This window comes from Xiphias gladius, chromosome 14, assembly GCF_016859285.1.
Source record: "Xiphias gladius isolate SHS-SW01 ecotype Sanya breed wild chromosome 14, ASM1685928v1, whole genome shotgun sequence".
Taxonomy (NCBI): Eukaryota; Metazoa; Chordata; class Actinopteri; order Istiophoriformes; family Xiphiidae; genus Xiphias; species Xiphias gladius.
In genome coordinates this window covers 18,089,072-18,100,606 of record NC_053413.1, presented here as the reverse complement: position 1 = coordinate 18,100,606, position 11,535 = coordinate 18,089,072, and the positions used below count along the sequence as shown (strand labels likewise).

Sequence of the window (11,535 nt, the reverse complement as noted above, 5' to 3'; positions counted from 1 at the left end):
AGTAACGGGGAAAACAGGGACCTTGCAATGATCTCGCTGGACCTCAACTTCAACATTCTGACGAGGGACCTGTCACATTATCTGGAAAATCAAGTGAAAGTTGGGCTCTTCGGTTCGGGAGTAGGGCTGTCTCTGGTGCTGGGCTTTAGCGCAGCGTACACCTGCTACTATTTGATCTCAGTAGCGAAGGTACGTAACGTTGACATTAGGTGTATGACCCGAGCGGCTGCCTCTAAGGGACTCTCCATGCCCCGTGGTTTTGCATGCTCGGTTAATACCGACGTGTGCGCCTCCAATGCGGGAGCATCATCCCTGCTGTGCGAGTGATGATACTCGACCGGTGCAATTGGCAGATGGAGGTTTCGATCAGGTTGCATCTCTCCACCGGCGGGCTAACGTTGCGCGCCTGCACATGTGGGTTGGATCTCGAGCGGCAAGAGACGCATTTTAATCGGCGTCTGTACCTGAGCTGCATATTTTTTACATCCATGCGCTGCACCTATGTATTTAAATCAGTCCGCAGCAATACCATTTACAGTTAGATGTCGGCATCGGCTAAGCTAGGCTAACATCGCTGTACGTTAGCTAGAAATGCCAGAGGACGGTTTTGTGTATCGTTGGTTAGTTGCTGTCATTTATTGGATGGCTGTGGGGGGGCTAAAATGTTGATATCTCATAATTCTTGCCTACCTGTTGAGTAACTTCATCGAATGTGAGTTTAACATTTACAAGATATTAAAACAGCGAAAATATAGTCCCGAATTAAAATGCAGCACGTTTTTTTTTCTGTTTGAATTGAACTCCAATGAAATGAAGTGGAATGCGTTGTTCGTTACCAGTAAGGCCTATAGTTTCTCCAGTGGAATGACTTTAAACAAAATAAGTAGCTAATAGTCCAAATTAAGTAACAAATGTGTATTGTTAAATTTATATATATATATATATATATACATATACATACACACACATAAAAATGCGGATGGCTAATGCAGACCTAGCCTTTATTATCAGTCTGTCCAAGTGTAATAAAGGTCTAAATGAAGTTCATGGACATGTCGTGTTTATCTGATGTACTTTAAACTCTATGGTCGTTAGGCTGTTTTCAGTAATAACCTTGCTGTCTGTTATAGTTGGATGCTCAGATTTTTATCCTGTAATATCCTCTATGTTAACTGTTATTTTGTATCTTAAAACAGTTTTGATATATGCATCAGAAGATGTTGATGTTAAATTTAGAGAGAGGAATGCAACAAGTTGTGCCGTTTAAAAGTGATTTAAACAACATATAATGTAGCAAAACATGTTTTAGAGCTAGTTTTATTATATCGATGGATTACCTGTCATATTAAATAACATCACAGTAAATAATCCCTGCAGGTGAAAAAAAGTAACTTTTTGGCTCACACCTGTGCCACGCTTCATCCGCTTGTATTTCACAGAAGCCACAGCTCATCTCAGGGGGTAAGAAGTTCTACCAGTTTCTGAGGGAACAATGTCCGGTAGTGTCCGAGACCTACTACCCCACCTTTTGGTGCTGGGAGAGCCGCATCCAGACTCTGTTGAGACCCTTTGTCACAGCCAAACCTGGGGTCCTTTACAGAAAGTAAGTCCTCACCATGACCGACATACCGATTATCCGTCACACAAGTTGTTTCTTTTCCCAAGCTGAAAATGTGTTTCTGCTTGCAAGCAGAGAGGCTTCATCTGGCTCAATAGTGCATTTGAACTCATAAAACAGTTCAAGTCAAAGAAGTCATATCCAGTGAGAAATACCTGTGAAGCCTGAAAGCTAGAAAGTTCATCTTTAACACATTAAAGTAAATACACATTTAATATGGCAGCTGTCTTCTTCTGGCATTCAATAGTAATTAATTGCCAGGGGGAAACATTCAGAATTTTTCCATGCCCACTGTGCAGAGCTTTACTAAGAAATTTCTTAAACTAGCTTGGCCACTGCGAAACTGCCATTTGTCTGTTTCCTGATTTATTTCTTTACAGTTTCACAACTGGAAACAAATCCCAGTGTTGTTCTTAACCAAGACTCAAAAGCTCAGAGGAGAAAGAGATCTTTTGTGCCATGATGCAGGCTCGGGCTGCCCTGCCTGCTGCTCAATAATGTACATTCTGTTGAAGATTAATTGGCACTGCATTCCTTGCCTCCTGTGTATAAAGAAGATTAAAATTAATTAAAAGCTGTATTTTTCATTATTACTATGTATTACTTATTTATTCATATTATGTTCTCTTGTTATTTATTTCAAGTCTTCTGTCATTCCCTAATTTCCATGGCCGTGCTTTTTGGTCAAGTGTATGTGTGTGTATACAGTATAAATTGTAGTTGTCAGCCAGGCACTTGGGGATGTATTTTTTAAAAACTAGTTATTTATGTTCAACATTTAACAAACATAATTGAAAGGCAGATTAGAGAGGAAGTGAAGGCAAGATAAAGTTATAATAATAGCGAAAAGCAAAATAAAACACAATGTGATTGGGTATAAGTAAATTAAAAAACATCTGAAAAAGAAGGAGAAAAAAAAATAGAAAAAACGTATTTCTGTAAATGTCCTTTTTTGTTTGTTAACCCTTCACATAAAACCTAAACCTTAACAGAAACTTTAATGTAAAAATTCAAATTAATTAATCTAAATTCAATTAAGACTCTACTGTTTATCATCAATATCAGTAATTGCTGGAAGAAATCTGTTCTGGATCTGGGATTTTTGCTTTTTCAAAAGTTTACCCATTTGATCATGGTTATTGATCATGACGATTGATTTCTCATAATAGTTACTTGTTGTTGTTATTTTTGTGGCAGTTTTTAATTCTTCAGTTGAATTATTAGTCCCATCATTTGTCTGTCCCCAGGACTTTCACGTAACCTATGCCCTTTAGTGTCCATGAGTCACGTAGATAAATATTCCCATAATGCACAGCAACTGCCTCCATCCTAGTCCAACTAGGAGATGGTAAGACTGATGGTCACATTCACTGAAGTTATTATTACTTTTCCTCAGGGGACAACAGGACTTCCCCCCATAATGTAGTTATCCAAGGTCGACCCAAGGACAGATGCCATGAAAAACTGTCCTTTTTGTCGTAAGTTATCTGGCTGAAATTTGTCTAATCTTGTTGTCCGAGCAGAGGATTAGCAGCTGGTCCCCTCCCACTTTGTGCGCTGGACACTCTGGATTGGCCTCTCTGACTTTAAAGGCTAGCCTCAGGTGCATATTTCATGGCAGCTCTGTAATTTCATGCTGACGTCTTTACCATTGGTTGGCCAAGTTGACTCATGGGCCGCTGAGTGTGTTTGTGTGCAGTGCAGGTTTTAAAATGCACTGGCACTGGGAACGTGTGACCTCATCTGACAGGCGGGGGTTGCACAGCCCAGAAATTGACTGACCATAAGAACCCACTGGTGCAATGCCATCCTCCTTATCTTAACTTGCTGTGTGTTGCAAAGCACACTGACAAGATGATTACAAGGGAAATGAGGCAGTTGTCAGTGAGCGTTCTACTCACATATCCCATTCCCCTTTGGCAGTGTGTGTGATGGATACAATGATACAATTTACCTGGTGCTGAACAGAAATTATTAATGGTGCAGAGAATGGAACCAGAGTATTGTATCCATTTTTAATGCCCATTCAGTGAGCAGTTATGAATTTAAATCCAAATCTAATATTGATTTCGGGTACTTTTTCTTATCAATATTTTCCTGTGTGTCTGCTTGAAAGGTGCAGGCGTTTGAATGGGACCAATAAATAGATACATAGAGATACTCAGAAAGACCCACATTGCGTGTCCCACTCGTCTCTGCAGTGAGCTTATTAAGGCAGCAGATGGAGGACAGATCTCTTTGGATTGGTTTGACAACGACGACAGCCTCTCTCATCCCGACCCTGCCACCAGGCCCACAGTGCTACTTCTCCCCGGCCTGACCGGCACCAGCCGAGAGTCCTACATCCTGCACATGGTTCAACAGAGCCGGGATCTGGGCTATAGGTGGGTGGACTTGGCTGGATACCCTGTCTGAGGTCCAGCGCTGAGCACACAGTCAGGACACTGAAATCACAAAACTGACGCTCTCTGTGCCTTATGTTCTAATTTAGCATTCATCTAAAACACAGATTTCTTGTCCAATCAACGCCAAAATAGCTCCGCAGTCATATCAATATTGATTAAAACGTAAAACCCGACATCCACTTTTGTAGCGATTTCGTAACTTTAATATAATGGGTGCATGAGCGAGTGGGGCTTGGGGTTATTTGAGGTGAAACGCACAAATAAAGTAGACAGCTAAGCTGAGTGTCAAGCTGCTTTTGTAAATGGCCAAATCTAGCACAAGCATGAAGAGTTGCAGAGGGAGGCACTTTTTTCCCCTTTTTTTTTTTCACTCTCCAATAGGTCCTTTCTGTATTCTCTGCACTCATTCTTTCATCCAGATTTGGGAAGGCATGGGAAGAGAGCCAGCAAACTCAGCATCTTCCACCCCTCACCCCTGTCTGTGTAGCTTAATGAATTACAGCTTATCCCGGTACAAGCTTTGCAGCTTAGCCCAGACCAGCTTCCGAGTCTATGCTGCAGCGTGTGTTTAAGCACCCCACCACCACCACCACCACCGCCACCTTTCCCCTCCTCTTGCCCAACACACTATCCAGCCCCACCCTGCTGCTGAGATACACAGATAGAAACAGCAGGTCTGACTCCACCAGATAATAGATGACCTGCGAGAGATGTGAGGCGGGATGCTGATGCCTTTGCTCTACAGTACAAACAGAATGGTCCTCACACAGCTGTGCCTCTCTGCACACCTCATCGTATTTTCACTTCTAATTTTTTTTAAAGTAAGACACATTTGTTTAAAGTTATTTGTATGTACATGGAAGTTGATAATTTGTTGATTACTGGAACTTTTAAATGTTGTTCTTCCCTTGAATTTAGGGCTGCTGTTAATAAATATTACCCTCACTGCTTAACCGGCCAGTCATTTGCTTGATAAATTGTTTGATCTGTAAAAAATAAAAAGCAGAAAAATGCTGATCGCACATTCCCAAAGCCCAAGGTGACAACTTGGAATGTCTTGTTTTGTCTGACCAAAACTCAAAGATATTTAGTTTACGGTCACAGAAGACTAAAAAACACAGAAATGATCTACATTTGAGAAGCTGGAACTAGTAATTTGTTGGCATTTGTGCTTAAAAGGTACGTAAATGATTAATCAGTTATCAAAAGTTTTGTGATGAATTCAGTTGATTAATTAACTTATTGTTTCAGCCTTTTTTTTAACTTGTTTCATTTAATAGCAATAGATGAAGTGATTAAAGGAGTAATTTATGAGACTTAATAATAATTTGAAAGAGTGTATGTTTTGTGTATTTCAGATGCGTGGTATTCAACAACAGAGGGGTTTCCGGCGAAACACTACTGGTAAGAATCTAACATTTTTCATAGTTCTCATCCTGTCATTCTTTGTTATTTCATTTTGTTAATTGTTTTTGTCCATATTCAGAAATGCAGACATGTATACAGGATGAAAATTACTGTTAAGGACAGTTGTTTTTCCCATTTGTCAGTATGACAGCTTCCCAGGAGAGCTGTCCTTTTCTTTGCTTCAGCCAGCCCAGAGCGTGTCTGCAGCACACGTGTCATGGAGCCCACAGGCAGCCTGAACAGACGCTGCACAGACAATGTTGTTGCGCAGCGGGGATTAAGTTGCAGGCAGATACTGTATTTCAATGCCGATCTGCAGAAATATGACCTTGTCCAGCACATGCTGTTCTGACACCTTAATCTGTCCTCTGACACGCGGGTGTATTTAGCCAACAAAATGGGCCCGAGCTCTGATAGTGCGAGCCCTCTCTGTCTGTATGTCTGCGGTACAGAACAGAGGCACGTTCTGTATGGATGGCTGCATCACCCTGATCTAATCATACCATCACTACCATGCAGAGATCTTATCCAAAGCACAAATGGTGTTTCATTACAGGCAGGGATTGCCCACAATCAATCTAATGTTCCTCTCAGTGCATTTAAATCTGCATCAATGGCTGATCTGTGTCCTGTTACTGTTGTATTGTCTCAACTGCAAAAAAAAAAACCCCAAAACAAACTGTAAATCTGACACTGAAGCAAAGTGTCCAGTGTCACTCAGTTTGATTTAAATCTGTATTCTAGGCCATATCCAGCGTTTAGTTGGCTCAGCTGTACTCAGATTTAAAAAAACAAAACAAAAGCAGAATTGTAACCTTGGCACTATATCAAGAGGTGGTGGTAAGGAGGGAATTTTTTTTCTCATTTCAGTGGGGAATCACATTCTTTGCAAATGAGTTAGCAATTGTGCGCTTTTGTGAGTGTTTTCTGTGTCCAGTTAGTGTGAATATCCTCCATTGTTTAAATAGGCCAGCGTTTTAGAATGAAATACTGCTTGAAAGATGCCCCCTACTTCAAAAGCTGTCCTAAGTGCTAGTATCCTATATTATGATCTTTTAAAAAGCCTATTATATTACACTTTCCTGTGGAGTGGCTTTACAGTGCAGGAATTTAAGTCTGTTCAAATATCCTCCCTAACTATCAGTATTTTATATTTGTTTTAAATATCTTTATTTGTTAAAATTCAATTTGTAAGTTCTGCTCTTTTACTGCATAGTCCGAAACTTCTGCAGGCTTCTTAAAGGAACTGTAAGAGAGTAGAAAAAAACAGGAATTTACTTTGCCTGAGTTTCTGCTTGAATCTTAATGAAGGGCCTTGAAGGGCTGAAAAGTCAACAGCATCCTGAGAATTTGGGCTCCTTCAATGATAAGTAACCTGCCCTGCCTGACAAACTTTTTTAGTTAAAAGAGATTTTACCTCTTTTCCTAAAAAAAAAAAAACACAGGATACTTCTTACAGCCAGAAATACCTGAATACACATTAATAACATGGTATTTCTTAATATTAGCTGGAAAGTGGCACCTTTGCTACATCCGAGGAAGATTTCACCTTTTCTTTGCCTGCAAAAAATGATATACAGTAGATGATAAAGTTAAAAATAAATGTCCTGTTCACACCTTTGCACATTTATAGAGCGGTGAATCACTTGTGCAATCCAGTGGATGTCTGAAGAGATGCTTCATACCTATGAGAGTGAAAAATATACCATTTAGGAGCAAAACACAGCATGTTCATAATAACAGAAGCTACCATTTGCATAATTACTGTATGCACTTTAAAGGTGGTATAGCGAATCATGTTGACGTGTCATACCTGTTTTCCATATACATTTATCTTGTGGTTTCGGTGTTTGCTGATTAATCAGTTGTTTAGTCAACAATCTGTGGAAAAAAAAGCCAAAAATGCCTGATATAGTTTTGCTGAACCTTAGGTGACATCTTTAAATGTCTTGTCCAACCAACATTTCAAAACCCAGAGATATTCAGTTTCCTTTTTTGAAATAGGCAATGTTGGCTGGGTGGTTCATTGACCTCTGTGTATTGGCCCTGCACACTTCCGCTGCGCACTCTGATACACACCCCAGATGGGACTTGAACCCACAATCGCTGGCTTAGGAGGCCAGTGCCTTATCCATTAGGCCACTGGGGCTGTAATGGATCCATAGAGGGGCTATCGTCTACAACGCAGTGTTCAGTGGTAGTAACACTGACACTACAATCTCTTTTATGTTCGTTTTCTATGGACAGGGATGGCAGCCTTTGTGTAGAGTAAAATCACAGCATCATGAAAATGCTCAGTTGATGCCCGGTAATGTCCACTGTAGCCTACACTACAGACTAATTGTTCGGTCCACAAAACATCAGACAAAAGTGAAAAATGCCTGATACAGTTTTTCCCAAAACCTAAGGTAACAAATTCAGATATCTTGTTTTGTCTGAACAACAATCCAAATCCCGAGGATATTCAGTTTGCTAAAATTAATCTATCATCAAAATAGATCAATTTATTGTATATTGACTAATCAGTTAATCAGCCGATAATTCCAGCTCTAGTTTGATTTTCCGTATGTATCATATTAATTTGTTTTAACTGACCTGATGAGGTCGATGTTATAAAATCATGATTTTGACAGTGCGGAGCAGCAGCTTGGAAATGGTTTGGAAGTGAAAAACATGTAAATGAGATCAGCTTTATTGGGAATTCGACTGTATTAAAATGCCTTATATGTAAGAACAGAGAGTAGAAGAGAAGCAAACAGATAAAGGGCAGTCCAGTCCATACTAGGTTTTGTCCTAGTCTTGTTTTTAGTTTCATTTTTAATTTTCTCTAATTTTCCCCCCAGTGTAGTATCAGTTCATTTTCAAATGATACTTGGTAGTTTTAGTTTTTTTTTTCTCTCATTTAAGCAGATATCCAGAGGAAGTGGTTCGATACCGTAGATGGAATATGTTTATACAAAAGTTGAATCCAGCTAATATCTGACGAGAGGAAAAAGAATTCGCTTTACCATTTTTCATGTTGAATCCTCGTTATAATTTAAACAGAGACAGAGAATCAGGAAGGAAAGAGTGACTGTTATGTCTTTGTGTCCCTCCCAGACCCCAAGGACCTACTGTGCAGCCAACACAGAGGATCTGGAGACCGTTATTGAGCACATCCATAGGACGAACGAAGCTGCTCCAGTCATGGCTGCTGGAGTGTCCATGGGCGGGTAATGAAGCCACTCACTACTTGCTGACTGGACATTTCAGTACAGGCACTGATGCTTGTACACAAAGGTGTACAAGACAAAGTCTTACATTTTTGGGTGACTCAGTGGTAACTAAACCTGAAAATAAAATACATCAACAGTAATACCTAGAAATCACCTGACATAACATAAACCAACATTAATAATCTAAACTAGGCAGAACTCATTCACATTTACTACTGTGGCTCATCTAATCAGTAACTGGTTTATGCAAATGCTACCAAAAGTACAAGAGAGGCCAAAGAGCTGTACTATCACTTGGACAACACTTGTTCAGTGCAATATGCCAGAGAAGGTTTTTTTTTTTTTACTACACAGCTCTAGTCCCGTATCGGTCAGAGATGGAACATCTCCCAGTCCCTCTCTTTTTCCCCATCTGCCCCTTCCTCTCGCCCCTATCCCTATTCAGGATGATGCTGGCCAATTATTTGGGGCGCAAGGGCCGAGAAACCTGCCTGAAAGGTGTTGTAGTCTTCTCAGCAGGCTGGGATGTATTTGAGTGCACCAATTCACTGGAAAAACCCCTGGACCGTTTCCTCTTCAACTCCTACCTCACCAGCTGCCTACAAGCCTCTGTGCACAGGTCAGCCAAGGCCAGACTGGGATTAACACGGCCGCTAACTCACTGCTAGTGCTGAGGGCTAAATGTTTCATGAGCTTGAGTAACTGGGTTTTACATATTTAGTTTTTAATATATTGATATATAATATACGTAAGGTTTGATTTTTACAGTTTTTGGCTAAAATACTTGATTGCTGCTGTATTTTTTATTTGTTAGCTGGTAACTATAAAACAATTACAATACTCTCAATATATTCCAACCTGTGTATAAACAGGGGCATGTTGTAAACGCACAGTAATGCTTTTGTGGTACTACTTTGAAAGCTTGATTGTTGTTTCATTAGGTTGTTACAACCTTGTCAGCATTTTTGAGGGACATTTTCGAATGCACATCATCTCAACTAACAGCAGTGGGTGACAGTTTTATTTTTAATCTCCCCCCAAGACACAGACCAGTGCTTGAAAAGTGTTACGACATAGATCATGTCATGAAGGTAGGCATTATTTTCAGAGACACTTGGCTGTAAATGCTAATCTAATTACTGTAAATGAGATGGCCAGAAGTTAAACATATTACTCGGCCCCTACAGGCGAGGACCATCCGAGAGTTTGACGAGAGGTTCACCTCCATAATGTTTGGTTATCCTACCAATGATGACTACTACCGGGACGCCAGTCCGATCCACAGGCTGAAATCTGTGCAGGTGCCAATGCTGTGTCTGAACGCTGCTGATGATGTCTTCTCTCCGTCTCATGGTGAGTGCCAGCCATGTTCTGCAAAATAAGACTTCCTTTACAATCCTGACCTCATTATTGAGCCTTCATTATAAAGAATTTCTTTATCTGAGAGCAAATTATAATGGCTGCTGTCAATGTATACATAGTAAAATAGTAGCCAGTATGCGCTGGCTGTCAATGCTAACAGGTTAGCTTTAGAAATGGAAACTCGTCCACAAAAAGTCATAAAATAGGAGGAAAGGACGTGAAAGCTTTGTTTCCTTTGCAGCCATTCCAGTGGAGGCAGTGAAGCAGAATCCCAACCTGGCCTTGCTTATTACCTGTCACGGCGGCCATATTGGCTTCCTTGAGGGCCTGTGGCCACGACAGAGCACTTACATGGACCGGGTCTTCAAGCAGTTTGCTAGGGCGGTCTTCGAACAAGGCAGCCGACTAAAAGACCTCTCCTGATAAGAGAACTTCCTCTTTTACGTCCTGTTTTTTTCCTTTCTTCTTTGTTTCCTTTCATCTTTTTCATCCATTTGCCTTTGCTGCATTCCATCCTTCATTCCTTCCATTTCCAATTCAATCCTACGTTCCTTTGTCCCTCTTTTATCCTTGCCCTCTATCCCTCCTTACTGCATTCCATCCATTGTTTAGTCCCTCCCTCTCTCCATAAACCTATTCTGCCTTTTTCCTTCCTTCCATTGACTTTCTTTTATGTTTGCCCTCCATCCTTCCGTCCCATTCTTCCTCCACAAGCAAAAATTTTTTATTTATTCCATAGTTAACAAGTCATTGTATGTAATCATGCTCTCAATGGTATGCCTATTAAAAAACAAACAATCGCTGTTCTTGTCACTGTTTAAAAAAGCCGAATCTATGCCCATCTGGTTTAGTTGTATTACTTAGCTAAAAACTTCTGCGATTACCTTGTGCAGTCATTTTCCTTTGAAGTTAACACAAGTACTGTACATGAAAATCCAATCATATTTATTCATGAAACATCCTTTAGTACATACATACTTCAGTAGGATTGTAGCCCTCAGGGATTTTCTTTATTTACTCATTCCTCTTTCCTTCCTGTGTAATATTGTTTTGTCAGTCACCCCCCTTTACTTTGTATTTTCCTTATTTAAAGGTTGATGATACCAGTTGACATACAGTAATCTCTTTTATTTAAAAGAATAGTCGGACATATTGCAAAATACTCTTCTGGGCTTTCTTGCCAAGAATTAGATGAGAAGATTGATAGCACTTTCAAGTCTATCTGCCAGCAGCCCATTAGCTTAGCTTAGCATAAAGATGTAGGTGGGGGTTATTACTGTTGGCCAGAGGTAGGCTAGCTGTTTTCCACTGCTTCCAGTCTTTATGCTAAGCTAAGCTAAACATTCTTCATATTTAACATACAGTCAGGAGAGTGGTATTGATCTTCTCATCTAACTCTTGGCAAGAAAGCGAACGAGCGTATTTCCCAAAATATTGAACTATTTCTTTCTTTAACCTAATGCATGCACTTTTATTTTCACACATTCTTATTTTACGCACACCAAATAGTTCTACAAATGTATAGTAT

At 40.2% G+C, this 11,535-nt stretch overlaps 1 protein-coding gene and 1 non-coding gene across 2 annotated transcripts; one reads left to right on the top strand and one right to left on the bottom strand.

Annotated features, from left to right (window-relative positions):
* Window positions 1-11,305, top strand: abhd3 (abhydrolase domain containing 3, phospholipase). The gene is made up of 9 exons (XM_040143345.1): window positions 1-189; window positions 1,440-1,603; window positions 3,820-4,002; window positions 5,382-5,427; window positions 8,530-8,642; window positions 9,091-9,264; window positions 9,688-9,736; window positions 9,833-9,998; window positions 10,249-11,305. Exons 1-9 carry the CDS (start codon window positions 28-30, stop codon window positions 10,428-10,430), a joined length of 1,239 nt encoding a protein of 412 aa, XP_039999279.1. The 5' UTR covers window positions 1-27; the 3' UTR covers window positions 10,431-11,305.
* On the bottom strand, window positions 7,507-7,579 carry trnar-ccu. Its single transcript has one exon. It is a non-coding gene; the product is annotated as a tRNA-Arg (tRNA).
* Window positions 11,306-11,535: the final 230 nt, after the last annotated feature.

What these genes read in the sequence shown, in the direction of transcription:
- abhd3 (XM_040143345.1), top strand. Translation starts at nt 28, where the DNA reads ATGATCTCGCTGGACCTCAACTTCAACATTCTGACGAGGGACCTGTCA. An exon ending in ATTTGATCTCAGTAGCGAAG is followed by an intron (nt 190 to 1,439) that starts GTACGTAACGTT and finishes TGTATTTCACAG; the next exon opens with AAGCCACAGCTCATCTCAGG. An exon ending in GCTGGAGTGTCCATGGGCGG is followed by an intron (nt 8,643 to 9,090) that starts GTAATGAAGCCA and finishes ATCCCTATTCAG; the next exon opens with GATGATGCTGGCCAATTATT.